At 36.6% G+C, this 15,259-nt stretch overlaps 1 protein-coding gene across 1 annotated transcript in view; it reads left to right on the top strand.

Annotated features, from left to right (window-relative positions):
- The first annotated feature begins 1,966 nt into the window (after nt 1-1,966).
- LOC105032245 (probable ubiquitin conjugation factor E4) overlaps nt 1,967-15,259 on the top strand; it is a 30,696-nt gene continuing 17,403 nt past the window's right edge. Inside the window, exons 1-5 of the mRNA XM_010906630.4 lie at nt 1,967-2,953; nt 9,068-9,272; nt 9,422-9,573; nt 9,656-9,956; nt 14,001-14,153. Coding sequence (XP_010904932.1) covers nt 2,106-2,953; nt 9,068-9,272; nt 9,422-9,573; nt 9,656-9,956; nt 14,001-14,153 — 1,659 coding nt within the window. The 5' untranslated portion in view covers nt 1,967-2,105. The remainder of the gene's footprint in view (nt 2,954-9,067; nt 9,273-9,421; nt 9,574-9,655; nt 9,957-14,000; nt 14,154-15,259) is intronic.

Genomic DNA, 15,259 nt, shown 5'->3' with positions numbered 1-15,259 from the left:
TGAGCAATATCGTGATTCTCAAAGAAGTTAAATGCTATTGTTGCAATATTCATCACTGAAAACATTAAGCAACCACTAAAAATATTAAGCAACACTGGTTGTGTCATGCCATCATTTTAAGTAGGTGACAGGCATTTAGGCTGATAGATATTGATGTGTAGCATGGATAAAGTCAATTGATGTTGCTTCTAATAGGTGACAGAAATTGATAGTTAGCAATTGACAAAAACTCATGTATCCCTCTGCATATAGCCTTAAGTATATGATAGTTGATAGAAATTTGAAATTACTTTTTAAGCACATAGCCATCTGCAATTGAACTAAGCTAATCATGTTGAGGAGTTTTGTGGTCATTGCACAGGGAATATTTCTTGCAAATATCAATATCTATTAAATATGCATGCCTTGGTTAATCTATTACAAGCAAATAAATGAAGATATACCCTTCTATGTACAAATTGTTCTAACCATGTTGAGGAGATTTGCATTTGATTAATTAGAAGACTTGGATTTCAATTCTCCATCAATCAATGTCAGGATATATATTTTCAGCTACTATGAAACTTGATTCCACTAATCAATATCGGAGTGAATTTGATGCAGTCTATATTAAGTAAATTTATTGTTCAATTATCTCTTAAATCTAAATACATAACTCATTAAAAATTAAAGAATTCTTGAAATGATTAAGAAACTGAAATGGTTTAGGAACTATATCTAGAATGTCTTAAAGCTTACTAAGTTTAATAACCCAAATAATCCTCATAAGATTATTTGACTTTAGAGTATACATATAATTTTTGATTTTGTTCTGATGCCTTGCCAAATTCATTCAATAGTGAGATTTTGCTAGAAAAAGAAAAGATATAGGTGGCATTTTGCAAAGGTTATATGATTATAGCATCATATAAATACTGATCAGAGATGATAATATAATTTTGGCATAAAAAATTAGTTTATGTTGATGAACATATTTATAAATTTAGCTTATTCCCTATATATGATTATCTTCAATCAAATCTAGTAATTTTTTTGATATCATTTTCTAAATAATTTTCCTCCAAGTAAACACAGTAAATTTTTTTTTCTTTGTAATAATTTTTTCAGATAAGTGATTCTTAAGAATCATCAGATTACCTCATAATTTGACATATCTTACCAAATAAATCTTTGATAATATTTTTGATTCTATGATCATAAAATTTAATTATTTAAATTATATTCATATTTATATTCATGCTTCCGGCATCCAAATTATATCTATATCTATATCTATTTAAAGTAGATATAGATATAAATTTTTGCATTAGACTAACAAAGAAATTATTAGTTAGAATTGTTCCACCACATAGACTTTGGACATCCAATAAAATATGTCCACATCATTAAGTGAGATTAAAAATATTTAACAATATATGTTTATTAAATAAAATAAATATAAATATATTTATGTCACTCTGAATTTAGCCCTATTTGTAAGTTCTCTAAAAGATCTTCGTTTGGAAATGAAAGTGGATCAAATAATATATATTTAAATTTATTTTTGTATTTAAATTTATTAAAAAATAAATAAAAATTGAAGCAAGTCAAATATCTATATTCGTATTCATACGTGTTAAAGAAAAATATATATGCATACTGTAAATAACTATCTGATCCATATTTCAATATTTAATTTTATGTTTAATTTTATAAATTTTTTTAAAAAAAATAATGATATTGATAAACTATTAACTTGATTCATTATATATTTAATTTGGTTATATGATTATAAAATTTAATTATCTAATTTATATCTATATTTATATTTATATTTTTAATATTTTATTTATATGTGTATATTGATGAATCTACGTACGTATCTGTCAAATAAAATTAGTATGGACAATGGAAATGTGAATATCCAATTCGTATCCCTGCCTTCGTCTCGCTGTCTGGCTGCCTGCCAAAACCCTTCCCCTCTAATTTCTCCAACCTTTGTCCCCAACTCTTCCTGGGTCTCCTTCCCCAAGTCGCATACCAGATCTCTCCTCCCCTCATTCTCTCCTCTCTGATGCCGAATTCTCCACCATCTCTGTAGACTCCGAGCTCTCTCTCCCTTTCAAATGGCGGCCCGGAAACCTCAGCGAACCCCTCAGGAGATCGAGGACATCATCCTCCGCAAGATCTTCCTCGTTTCCCTCGCAAGTCCTGTAGAAAATAACCCTAAAGTTGTCTACTTGGAGCTCACCGCCGCCGAGATCCTCAGCGAGAGCAAGCCCCTCATGCTCTCCCGAGACTCCATGGAGAGAGTCCTCGTCGATCGCCTCTCCGGAAATTTCCCCGACGCCGAGCCCACCTTTCGCTATTTGATTGGGTGCTATCGCCGGGCATATGAGGAGGGTAGGAAGGTGGCCTCGATGAAGGACCCGTCAGTCCGATCGGAGATTGAATCCGCCGTTAGACAAGCTCGCAAATTGGTCGTCTCTTATTGTAGGATCCATGTCGGAAATCCTGATATGTTTGTGCCCACGGGTCAAGTTGGTGTTTCTGCGACTTCGGAGCTCCTCTCATTAATCTTCTCCGAGGTTTCGACTCCGATGGATGGGTTCGGAGGAAACAGCTTGGGTGGCGAATTGAGCTGCCCGCCCGGATTTTTGGAAGAGTTCTTCAGGGAGGCGGATGCTGAGAGCTTGGAGCCGATTATGGTGGACTTGTTTGATAAATTAAAGCAGAGTGTCGATCGGGTTTCGGCATTAGGAAACTTTCAGCAGCCGTTGAGAGCGCTGCTCTTTTTGGTGGGCTTTCCAAATTGTGCCAAGGCTTTGGTGAATCACCCCAGGTGGATCCCGAAAGAGACTTACTTGCTGATCGGGGAGGGCAGGGTGATTGAGATAGCAAGCATTGTAGGAGCTTTTCTTCATGTCAGTGCCCTGCCTGATTACAAGGATTTTAAGAGTAAACCAGATGTTGGGTAAGTTTTTGTTTGGAATGATCTGAAGCACTAATTTGATATCTGGATTTTACATTTTGAATGATCTACACTTTTCATTTGGAGATATAGATATATCGTAGCCATGTTTATTGTATTAGCACCATACATGTTTTGTGCTAACCTTGGTTGTTTGCCAAATCTGTTCATATGCACTCCATGAACAGTTTATGAGGTCTCAAAAACATTTTTCTGAAATTTAATAGTTGAGCACATTGACGATGATTTTAGACTATTGCGCACTTGCCATCTTATCAGTGCTATAATATCAATATGTAAAGTGAACTCTGATTGGTGTAGAAAGAAACATGGGCTTATGCATATGCATATGCAGTCCCTTGAACCACACCACATACCTATATTTGGCTTCTGTATGCAGTTGGGCTGTTCGATTACTACCTTGAGGATACATATACAGTAAGATCAGCATTGTGCAGCTGCAGTAGCTTAATTGTCATTGTGCACCAACAAGCATGGCCCATTTAGCATTGTGAGATCACATATGTGGCCACTTTTATGTGGGTAAAAATAAGGTATATTTAAGCTAATAATTGGTTGGATGTGGATTTCGATTTGTCTGGCTACATCCATAAGAACATTGTCAATATGTTGATTTTGATATCATTATTTTGACTAAGAATCAAATATTAAGTAATACACACTAATTGCTAGATATTATTGTTATTAATATGGCTGGTATTCATAAAAATTACTATTATTATTATATAATATATTCTATTTATTGTTAGATATTTAAATACTAACCAACCATACACCTGCATATATGGCTTGCATATTCATATGTGCTATTCTGTCCTTTTATTGCCCATATATTGCAGCCACCTTTAAAACATCTCCTAGTATATTAATTTAGTTTTTCCTTTTTGGAAATGCCCTGCCCCCTTTTTCTTTTTTACTTGCTATTTTGAGGTTCCTTCTCCTCCTCCTGCATCTTCATGTTGATAAATATGTTGTCAACCAGCTTTCTCTCAGTTGGCACTGAGGGCTGAAAGCAAATCAGATATGGATCAGGTATTAGTACATCCATATTTGTGTCTATTTTTAGTTGATGAATGCGGATATAGGTATGGATATCAGTCGGATTCTAACATTCATATCCATATCTTTTTCTAAATGGGTATTGGTACATACTGGATATTGATAATATTGATATAAATATGAATATAAATTGGATAATGAGATTTATGTACCACCAAATCAAAGATATCTATATTTTTTTTGAATGTTCATGAGATCTATATAAGACTAAAGAGGATTGGAAATAGAATTGGATATTCGAATATGGATTGCATAGTAGTTTTTCCAAATCCTTGTCCAATTCTTTTTGATAGATATGGATAAGGATATATGTATTAGTCGGATACTGAAATTTGCATCTAGATTCGTTATGGAAATGGATCTAGATGGATATTATCCAGTTCATTTTTACCCTAATTGGCACCTCTTTCATGTGCAAGTGGTCTAGGATAAGAATCTTAGAAGCCAAAATCTTTCACTTGGTGTAATACAGTTGTTTTGAAATCTTTCAGAATCTCAAATACCTACTTGCTTCTTAAGCATTTATTAAATGTCTTTCTAACATATTTGCATCCCTGCATCAGCACGCACTCCTAGGGATGGCAATGGGTCAGGTTGGCCCATACCTTTACCCCGCAAGTAAAACCCCATACCCATACCCATTTTGTACCCGTCTCAGGTCGGGTTGGGTCAAATAGAGATGCGGGTCAGGTCGGATTGGTATATAAGAGGGGTTGGTCGGGCTTGGTATATGTAAACAATGTAAAATCATTATAATTTTGAATGGAGGAAATATATTAAGGTTATATTGGATTAAGTTTGGATCGGGGCATACCATTACTTGTATCCGATCCAAATCCACTTTGGATATTTTTTCTAGAACCCATACCCATCCTAGATTTCAATCAGGTTGGATAAAACCCACCCCACTCGGGTCGGGTTGGGTATCCAGTGGATTGGCTAAAATTGTCAACCCTACCCACTCTCACTCTTACCGACTTCGGATATTTTCTCTAGAATCCATGCCCGCCCTGGATTCCAGTCGGATCGGATAAAACCCACCTTATTTGGGTCGGGTCGGGTATCCAGTGGGTCGGATAAAATTGCCACCCCTACCCACTCCCACTCTTGCTCTTGCGCTAGCACCTCTTGCTCCCTACCTGACACCGCCTCTGACTTTGGCAACCATGGTTCAAGCCTTGTGGTGATGTCAACACCATGTTTCTTGAAAAAAAAGTTGATAACTTTATTACTTTATGTGGCCCTCTTCTTGTGGTAGTTTGTTTCTTTAAATGCTTCAATGCCAAAAATTATTAAACCTGCATTTTATGAATTTTTGCCTAAATTACATGCTTCACTATAAACTTGTCCATTATATTCTGTAACTTTGTTCCTTTAGGGGAAACATTTTAATGACCATGCCATTGTCACAAACTAAAATCTTCTCCTTGTTGTTGGACATTCTTTGGAACTCACAAGCTTTAGCATATACCAATCTCAATCTTGTCTTTTCTGCTGGTTCTCTTAGCAAGCTTTATACCATCCTACTGCCATTGACCAAGTTTGACGATTTTGTGGTGTATGATTTTTGTTTAAAAATGCATTCATTGAAATATTGCATCTTGTATATTTGAAAAACCACAAATTATACTTTAGAGTGATAATTCTAGACAATATACTTGTAGGAGCTACTAATTGGGTCAAGCGTACCAGACTTTGTAACTGTTCAAACTGTTAGAGTTGATGCATCTTTTCTTGACCGAAGATTGTTTCATAAGAGATGTCATGGGATGATTTCTTTCTTCAACACTAGGTGGTTAAATTCAGTGGAAATGGTGACCATTTCAGAGGTTATAATTTCTGTCTTTTCAAGAAAGGAAGTATTTCTCAAATGTTGACCACCATTTGTTTCTATGAGGGTGAAGACAAGGACATAAATCTGTTATAGAGAGCAAGAAATGTTGGGATGAGTTTATCATATTTTACTTGCAAAGTAAAAATACAAAGGTGTGACACGCTGTGAAAAAGTAATGAAATGGAAGTGCATTTTCAAAATGTTTGTAAGGCTCATGCATAGCATTTCAAAATGCTAAGAAAAATCAAGGTGAAAAAAATTAAGGAGTATGATTCTGAGGACAGTGTGGTGCTCTCTTTTTGGATCTATAAGACCAAATGCATAACAGCACATGCAGTTCCGATTGATTGTTGGAGTTTTTTGAATATGGTGGCAAATAAGATGGAAGCATTTCTGGTGAGGATAAATATATTTCTGTTATGAATCTATTCTGTCAAATAATCAAGTAAAATTGTGTTTCACTATCTTCAGAAAAGAGTTTGGATATAGTTTCTCTCTGTTTGACATGCATCCTGCATTGTCTGCAAGAATCACAAACAAAGGGAGTCTGTCTATAGGACTTAGCTTTATAGGTGGTAGGCACTTGGTTATCAAAAATTCTCATTTGGTATCCTCTATCTTGGATTTCAGCAAATGTTCTCTTGGATCTTAAGTTCTGCAGGTAATTGTCCTAGGTTATTCCTAGGGGCTAGTTTCCTTGTTAAAAAGTAGATCTATTCTTTTTCCAACATGAGATGAAAAATCTTGAGATCAAGGTTTGCTGTATGGTACCATACTGTATTGGGCGTACTGTGCCATACCGGTATTGAACCAGTATGTGGTACCATCCTAATGTTCGGTAAGTTGAATCTTACTGTACGGTACCACCTACTGACATTATAATAGGCCGGTACTAGTACGGGGTCAAGTGTTGCTTGAGATTTTAAACCCTTTGATTTGGTTGGTCTTAAGTCTTGAATTGTGCTTTTCTCACTTTTATAATGCCTTGTCGATCTGGCTCTTAAGATGACCAAATTGTATGGTATGCTGAGTTTGTTTCTCTTGGATGCTACTAAGAGATTGCTGTATGTCACTGATCGCATAATAGTTTTGATCAAGGTTGCTTTCATCTTGTTGAAACTATTTGTCATGATTGGTGTTATCCACCATGTGTTCATGAATTTCAAAGTGGATGCCTGTGCTTCAAGATCAGCATCATACCAAATGCAGCACAACTTTGAATAGTGTTGCATGTATAGCATGAGAAGTTGATTAAGAAGAAGAAGAAGGAAGCCAAGTTGATTGGAGGACTTGGACCTGGAGAGAAATATGTGGAATAAACTAGAAAAGAAACAAGTTCATTATGAACTGCCCATAAATCATACAAGAAATGCCAATTCTGATAGGCCACTAATTAGAAGTGTAAAATTTCTGAAAAATCTAGCTTCCAATCCCAAGGGATCCTCAATTCACCTACAAAAATCTAGGACTCTAATTAAGCAGAACTTGACTCAAAATTAGCCTTTGAATCAAAATAAAACTTCGCTACATCGAAAAGTACTTATATTTGTAAATAGATATGTTTCCTGTTCATATTTTGGGTATACCAATTGTAAGATATTTAGGACTATTTAAATCTGTCCTAATGGTTAATACTTTTATCTTAACATAATACTACCTAATAAAAGCATAGAGGAAAAACTAAAGGGCATCTTAGTGCACAACTCTCTTGCCACTGTAGCGTCTAGGAGAGTTAGATGTATGCAGCCTTACCCCGCATGTAGAGAGAAAACACCACTGTTGAGCATCCATATTGTTGCGCCAAGGCCCCTCCTCAAAGGGATAGAGAAAACACTACCAGAAAAAGCATAGATAAAACATCTTTTTGGAGTTTTGCCTAGATTTTTAGGTACTTGTAACCATAGTTTAATCAAGAAACCCTTTTCCTTTTTCCTTTTTTTTTTTTATAGAACAATGGTTGGGAATCCATTGCTCATTTGTTGAAGAAATGATGTGAGATTTGTGTAGGTCAAACACTTGGAAAAGCACCTTCGGAGATTTGAAATTTGTACCTCATCCAAATGGAGAATGGGTGCAAGTGCTAGATTATAGACTAGCTTGCTATAACCAAGATACCTTATCCCACATATTTATGTCATGTTTAACATCTCTTTGTTGCCTTTCTTAAATGCTATATTACTCATGGTGCAAGTCATGGTTTCTAGTGTTGGTCTAGGCTAGGCCAGTCCAAATTCCCAGTTCTGGGCTGGCATGACAATAAGGCACTTTGTAATTTTTAGTTATAACTGGGCTCTTGGTCTTTTCATTTTTCTTTTCTGGCATGGCATGATATCTGTGTCAGCGTGGCAGAGCATGGTGAGGCATTTGCCATGTTTGCCATTGGCTGGCCTTGTGCCAGTGGCTGTTAATTCCTTGGTGCAAACATTTTTAATCACATTCTTGCATTTAAATTCTTACTGTGTTACATAATTTTCACATGCTATTCACAAATTTCGTGTATCTATTCTGTCGACAATTTTTGTTTGCTAAAAATAAATTATATATTATTATTATTATTTGTGAATATATCAATCTCTCACCAGCTGACATTTAGGCAAGAAAAATATTCTAGTGAGAAAAATATTTTGCAGCAGGCATCTTTTAAGTCATTGTACCAAGAATTTTTTTTTTTTTTGTCATCATGAAATATTTAAATGCTTAACCTACTTCTTCACATGGAGCATTAAAAGGAATTTAGTATGGGAGGTTTCTTATATCTAGACTATCTATATCAATTTTTTTGGTGATCCAGGATTCTGTTTCAATTTATTTGCTAAATAATTATATCAAAACTCATCACCTGCCCCTTTCCCTCTTATAAAACTGGCTATACTTCAAGTATATCTCAACAAAAATAAGGTAACTTCTTTCCTTTTAAGAAATGCATGCTAGTAAGTGGAGGCTTGATTTCTGGTTAATATGGAGCCAATCATTGAGGAAACACATTTTGGAAGCATGGTCTACAAAAACATGTCCTTGTAGACCACATCATTTCCAACTAACCTGCTTTTAAAATATGACAAGAATGATTTCCACTTGTCAAGACGAGACGACATTCTCAATTACGTATTTAGTTCAATAAGACTCTAATGTACATGTTCTCATGCTAATTATATATGTCTTTCCTCTTTCCTCATTACTTTACATTTTTAATAATTTAACAGCCAGCAATGCTTCTCTGAAGCATCAACGCGTCGACCAGCTGATTTGTTATCATCTTACACAACAATCAGGACAGTCATGAATGTTTTATATGATGGCCTTGGGGAAGTCTTTCTTGCCCTACTGAAAAATGTAGATACAAGGGAAAAAGTTCTTGAATATCTTGCTGAGGTAATTAAAAAAAACTCAGCAAGGTCCCGCATGCAGGTAATGATCAAAAAATTATTATTGATAAGAACGTATAATAGATGCGCTTCAATATCTTATGTTATGTGCTCCCCCCCCCCCTTCTTTTTCATGTTTCACTTTTGTTGATTTGATTATGGTGATCACCATGTTATGTAATCATGCCACAGGTTGATCCAATATCATGTGCCAGTTCTGGAATGTTTGTGAATCTTAGTGCGGTAATGCTTCGGCTTTGTGAACCCTTTCTAGATGCATCTACAACAAAAAGGGACAAAATTGATCCAAAATATTTATTTTATAACAATCGTCTAGAATTTAGGTGAGTCTGTAATCTATTTGCTCTATTTTTATTGCTGACTTATTTATTTTGTTTTCTAATTAGTGGCCACTGTTTATATTAGACAATTGACAGCAATGCATGCATCATCTGAAGAGGTTGCAGCATGGATAGATAATGCAAACTGTGAGAAGACTGATGGGCATATCAATAACATTGGGGAAGGTAACCGTGTATTAGAATCCCAAGAAGCTACCAGCTCTGGTTGTAATAGTGAGAGTGTTGCCCTTTCTAAAGCAAAGCCATTGATGGGTTGTTCAAGAAAGAATAAATATTCATTTATATGTGAATGTTTCTTTATGACTGCAAGAGTACTTAACTTGGGTCTCATGAAAGCATTGTCAGACTTCAAACATCTTGCTCAGGTATGCTATAGAGTATCTGCATTATTGGCTTATGTCATTCAACTTTGCCTGGTTATCCTGCCTCTTTTCATTGCAGCCTCCGTTTCTTACTATTTTGCCTTTGTCTTGAATGGTGGCATTAATCGTAGAACTTGCAAAATATGATATTTACAGTTGCTGGTATCAAATTTTCATATAAATTATATGACAAGAAATGTGTGCATGGCATTAGATGTTTCAGAGTATATAATGATAAAATTAGTATTTTTTAAAGCCAAACCCACTTTTTCCATACTAAAACCACAAGACCTGCAATTGCAGGTCACTGTTAGCATTTTCTAATCAGTTAAAGTGAGTTTGTTGCATGTCTGGGGCTCTTGGAAGTTGTTGCCAACCTGCTATTCCATGTAAAATTGGAGCATGCCATTTATGAAGGGTGTGATTGTAAGATGCCCAAAGATTAAATTCCCATGGTTCAAATATTAACCACTGTGTCATGGACTCATAGCCCTATCAAGCTGTTGAGTGGAGAACCAGCCCAAGATTATAAACTCACTGTGGCACCCCTTTAATTATCCAGTGTGCAACTATGACAATCTCGCTTACTCAACCTTGTGACACCCTCATCATGGATTGGCTCCTACTCGAGGTGGGAACCCATCCATGGCCCAGGTCCCACACAACACTATTGAGTCCTACTTGACCTTAGTATCCCCTAGTAAGGGCCCACATGACTAGTAAGACTGTGAAGCACATTAGACCTGGCTCTAATACCACTTGTCATGGACTCACAATCTAAAACCGTAATTGTTGAGCAGAGGACTGGCCCGGGCTTATAAATCCATGCGGCACCCCTTTAATTAGTCGATGCAGGAATATGACATATGGCCTAAAACTGGTAGAAGCAGTTTGAAGAACAGTATAGGGAACTATCATTTGACCAAATTCAAAAATTAAAGGATCTTCTTTGTTGTTTCTTCGCTGCATTATAATGGTTGTTGTTAGCCCAAATAATGGATCATAACAATGTAACATCATAAAAAAAGCTTGTATCTGAATAAGATATAAAAAACAATAGCAGATCGTATGTCCAGTGACTGTGTCAGGTAGTGTTTCCTATGATAGATAAGATAATGATAATGACACATGACTAAACAGCCATAATTTTTAAGGCACATTATAAAATTGTGGAGCTGGAGCCGCCTCAAACCATTATAGAAGTTCTTGCAATGTTAAATGGGCAATAAGGCCATTATTTGCTACCGTGTTTGTACATTTGTAAGTTGGAGGATATATTTGTGAGAATGTTCATATATCTCGATAAATACTGCTGTAGAACACATTCTGTTTACTCTTGAGCACTGCTTACATGCTCGTATAAATGCTGTGATAGCATACAACTTGGTGAATCTCTATTGGTTGTCTTCATGCCACCTATGCATGTGACTACATTTCAAATGTTGTTTTCTTAGGGGTTAACATAATTAGGTGATGGGGATTTACCAAATTGTACCTTTTGTTTCTTGGTTCCTGACCTTTTATTTGTTAACTTATTGGTACAAGTTGTGTCAGCATGGTATGCTAATTGTATCTTACTTTGTTGGAGTTGGGACGGCAATTGTACCATATGTTGGTATATGGACATACCAAGTGTGTGTATGGTCACAAATTGTTATGGTACACCATGCTCACTGGTATGGGTCCATAATGCAAAAACTGGCCATACTGTTATTCACTTTCATATAACCCTCTTTCACCTTTGGTGGGAGAATTGATGTACACGTCCTTCTTGTGAATAGTGGGGAAAAAAAAAACAGTTGTGCACTAAAACCATCAATAAGCTATAAACTGAACATTTTTTGAAGACTAAAAAACTTTAATAATTTGTTTTTGGATACTCCATTAGGGTCAATTAGTTCTCGTAGTGGCATATAATGGCTTATGGCATTGACATAACAGTGTCTGGACTTTTTTCTTATTTAATTTTGTCAGAAATTAAAATTAGTAATATAAAATTTTTATTTTAGGATCTTAAAGCAGCAAGAATTTAAAAAAAAGAACTGTTGTGACCAAAGTTTGCCATACCGTGCCGAACCGGCCGGTACACCCCATCTCGTACCAGACCGACGGGAAACCGGCACGATTCGGCCGGTAAAATCGGTACACCGGCGGTATCGAAGAAAAAAGAACAGAAAGTGAGAAAGAGAGAGAGAGGGGAGGGGAGGGAGGAAGGTGGGAGCCGCTGAAGGCCAGCGGTGGCCGGCTGCGGCCGTCGGAGGGCTTTCGAGCCCCGTATCGCCCGATAGGGCTTTCAAGAGAGCAAAAAAGAGAGAGAGCGCTCGGAGGGGGGGTGGAGAACCTATCGGACGGACGGTGCCTGCATTGCGAGGCTCCCGGTCGCCGGTGAGCCGACGCCGACGGCTTGAGGGCGGTCGAGCGAGTAGAGCCCCGGAGGGGCTCCACCCCGTTCTTCTTTTTTTTTTTTTAATTTTAAACTTATGAAGTCGGCAACTGGGTTGTCGACTTAAGAATTTTTTTTTAAAAAAAATAAAAATCGTGAAGCCGGCAAATCGTTTGCCGATTTCACTTAAAACCATGTTTTTTAAAAAAATTGCAAAACAGGGGCGATGCCCCTGTTTCGCGCCTGCGGCGCCGCGCGCGTGGACTGCGCCCTCCGACAGCCACGGCGGCCACTCGGAGGCCGTCCGGCGGCCCCGCCGGCTTCCTCCCCTCCCTCTTTTTTGTTTTCCTCTTTCTCTCTCTATCTCTCTTTTTTTCTTCCGGTTCGGATTGTCGGTTTGGTATGGTATGAAATCATACCGAACTGTACCGCCGGCCGACCGAAACGGCCGATGGTACCGGTTCAGCATACCTTGGTTGTGACCATTCATAAAACATCTTTAGGATTGTATGTTATGCATGCACAATATATGCTGGGAGCTACTTATATTTGTTTTATATTTTATTATCTAATTTGGATCCTCATGAACCATTGCTTTTGTTATAATATTTTAAAATCACTGCTTAAAACAATGATTTTTCCAAATGATAGGCATCCATGAAACTATTTTAGCAGAAGCTATGGATGCAAAATCTTGAATTTTCAACTTGATGTGTGATTTTTTCACCTAAGGTCTTGTTCACAATGTCCTTAAGTCCATATATCTCAGAATCAATGTATTTAGTTATTATCATGTTGTTGTTCTTTTTTGACATGTTTTTAGTGGTGTGATGAAGCGTAGGCATGCGCATGAAATGAATAAATTCTTCTTATCCTCTTTCTGTGGTTTTTGTTTTTTCTTTTTTTTTTTCTTTTTTTCTTTTTCTTTTTGGAGAAACATGATGGGCATGCCACCATCCAGGTTTGAAGGCGGACCTCTCCAAGTAGGAGAGGAGTGCCAATTAGCTGACCTACTTCCAACTGGTTCCCATCTTCTTTTTCACTTACCCTGAATAGGTATTTCGTTCATCCATTAACTAGCCTTCCTTTCTTTTCACCGTGCACAAGGCTTAGTCTAAGCTCCAACTTGGAGCAGCATAGATTATGCTATAGATGTGCAACACACATGCATGGGCTCTGCCTGGCTGCAAATCCAACTTAATGTCTGGGGTGTGACATGCAGCTGGAAGTGCATTGATTTATTGAAAGATTCAACTTGCATTGGATGCATTTTGCACTATTATTACTGCAGAACATCTGAGCTTGATACATCGTATTGCATGCTTAAGTAAAACATATGACATAATTTTCATTCTTTCTTACTTTAGGACATCAATATGCTGGTGACTATTATGTCCAATATTTAAAACTACCTTTAAAAAAAAACTTCGTGTTTCTCTGTAGTTATTTGAAAGCAGCCTTTAATGAAGTCTTGACATTCACAAGATATAAGACAAACTTATATATTGATTTTCTGTCAACCGTGTCTTAATTGACTTAACATGAAGGTAATTTATACTGCAGTCTAATGGCTTTAGTCATAAAGAGATGTTGTCCTATTCTTTATGGTCATTGGTATTAGATCAAAATTCTTTTAATAGTTTTTTTAGCTTATAAAATTTTAGGAGTTAGCAAGGTGTGAAGAAGATTTATCTACATATAAAGCCATGAGAGATCAAGGTGCTTCTCCACAACTTGAGGCTGATATAAAACGACTGGAAAAAGCAATCGAGATATTATCACAGGACAAACTCTGCTATGAAGCTCAGATACTAAGAGTATGTTGTTGAAATCAGATGGTTATCCTTTTCTATGTAGCACTCATTAAATATTGCATATTACAACTACTGCTCTTTCATCATCATCAGCATGATCTTTTTCATCATGAGTTTTTGCATCGATTCTTTTTCACTTGACTGCCAACTGCTACCTAACTGCATTCAAATGCTATCTAACTAGACATTTTTTAAACCATGTATCTGGTAGGTGCTAATCGTATGTTCATTATCTGGGTTTATAACTCAAGCGAATGTAATATCTGCTCAATATGTGGGTTCATTTATTTGGCTTGTTATTGCCACAAATTTCATCTGCATCCTACATATAATCACAACAAACCTTTATGATTGCTTTATGACACCTTCTGTCTACACATGCAAAGCACAAGGTGTCATTTGAGAATGTATGCCTTAGAAACTTTCTGGATATGTAACTTGTTGAGACTGCAGTCCCTTGCTCCAAAAATTGAATAACTACCTTCCCTTTAATGATTTGAATATTTACTACTTGATGGATTTTTTTTAGTATTGAGATCTTCCTTTTGGCATACTTGTCCTTTTGATTTACGTCTGTGATGAAGCACCTTAACCTGAATGGCTGTGACTTCATTTTTTCTTGCTAGTGAACCTCTAAAAATTATTGTACTGTTGCTGGTATTGGTTGGGGTGCTGAGTAGGTGTGGTGGTTGCGACTTGTGAGTGCTTTCTGAGCAAAGCTGTGGAAGACATACTTTTAACATCTGTCTTGTGTCTGGCCTACCGTTCAGGATTATTTGATTGGCCTTTTTTTTTTTTGCTTGGGGGCATTTCACCAAGTTTTCTTTCAAGATATTCAACTTGCTATGTGTATACAGCAAAAGTATCCTTCTCTTTTTTTGGGTAAAATTTATAATCAAATAACTTTGAACACCATCTGATGCTAAACAATTTTGATGAAAATGTAAGTTTTTCAGGCATGGATCTAACTGAAAATGATATGCCAGCCCATAGCCTAGAACAATCATTGTTACTTAAAGATTCTTCTTCTGAAAAGTAGTTGGTCAGCAGCAGCAAGAAACTTGTGCAAGAAAATGGGGATTTTTGAACCTGGGCCTCCTAAGACAAAG

This window comes from Elaeis guineensis, chromosome 15 (assembly GCF_000442705.2).
Source record: "Elaeis guineensis isolate ETL-2024a chromosome 15, EG11, whole genome shotgun sequence".
NCBI lineage: Eukaryota > Viridiplantae > Streptophyta > Magnoliopsida > Arecales > Arecaceae > Elaeis > Elaeis guineensis.
The sequence above is the reverse complement of the archived record's forward strand: the minus strand, read 5'-3'. Positions and strand labels throughout refer to the sequence as shown.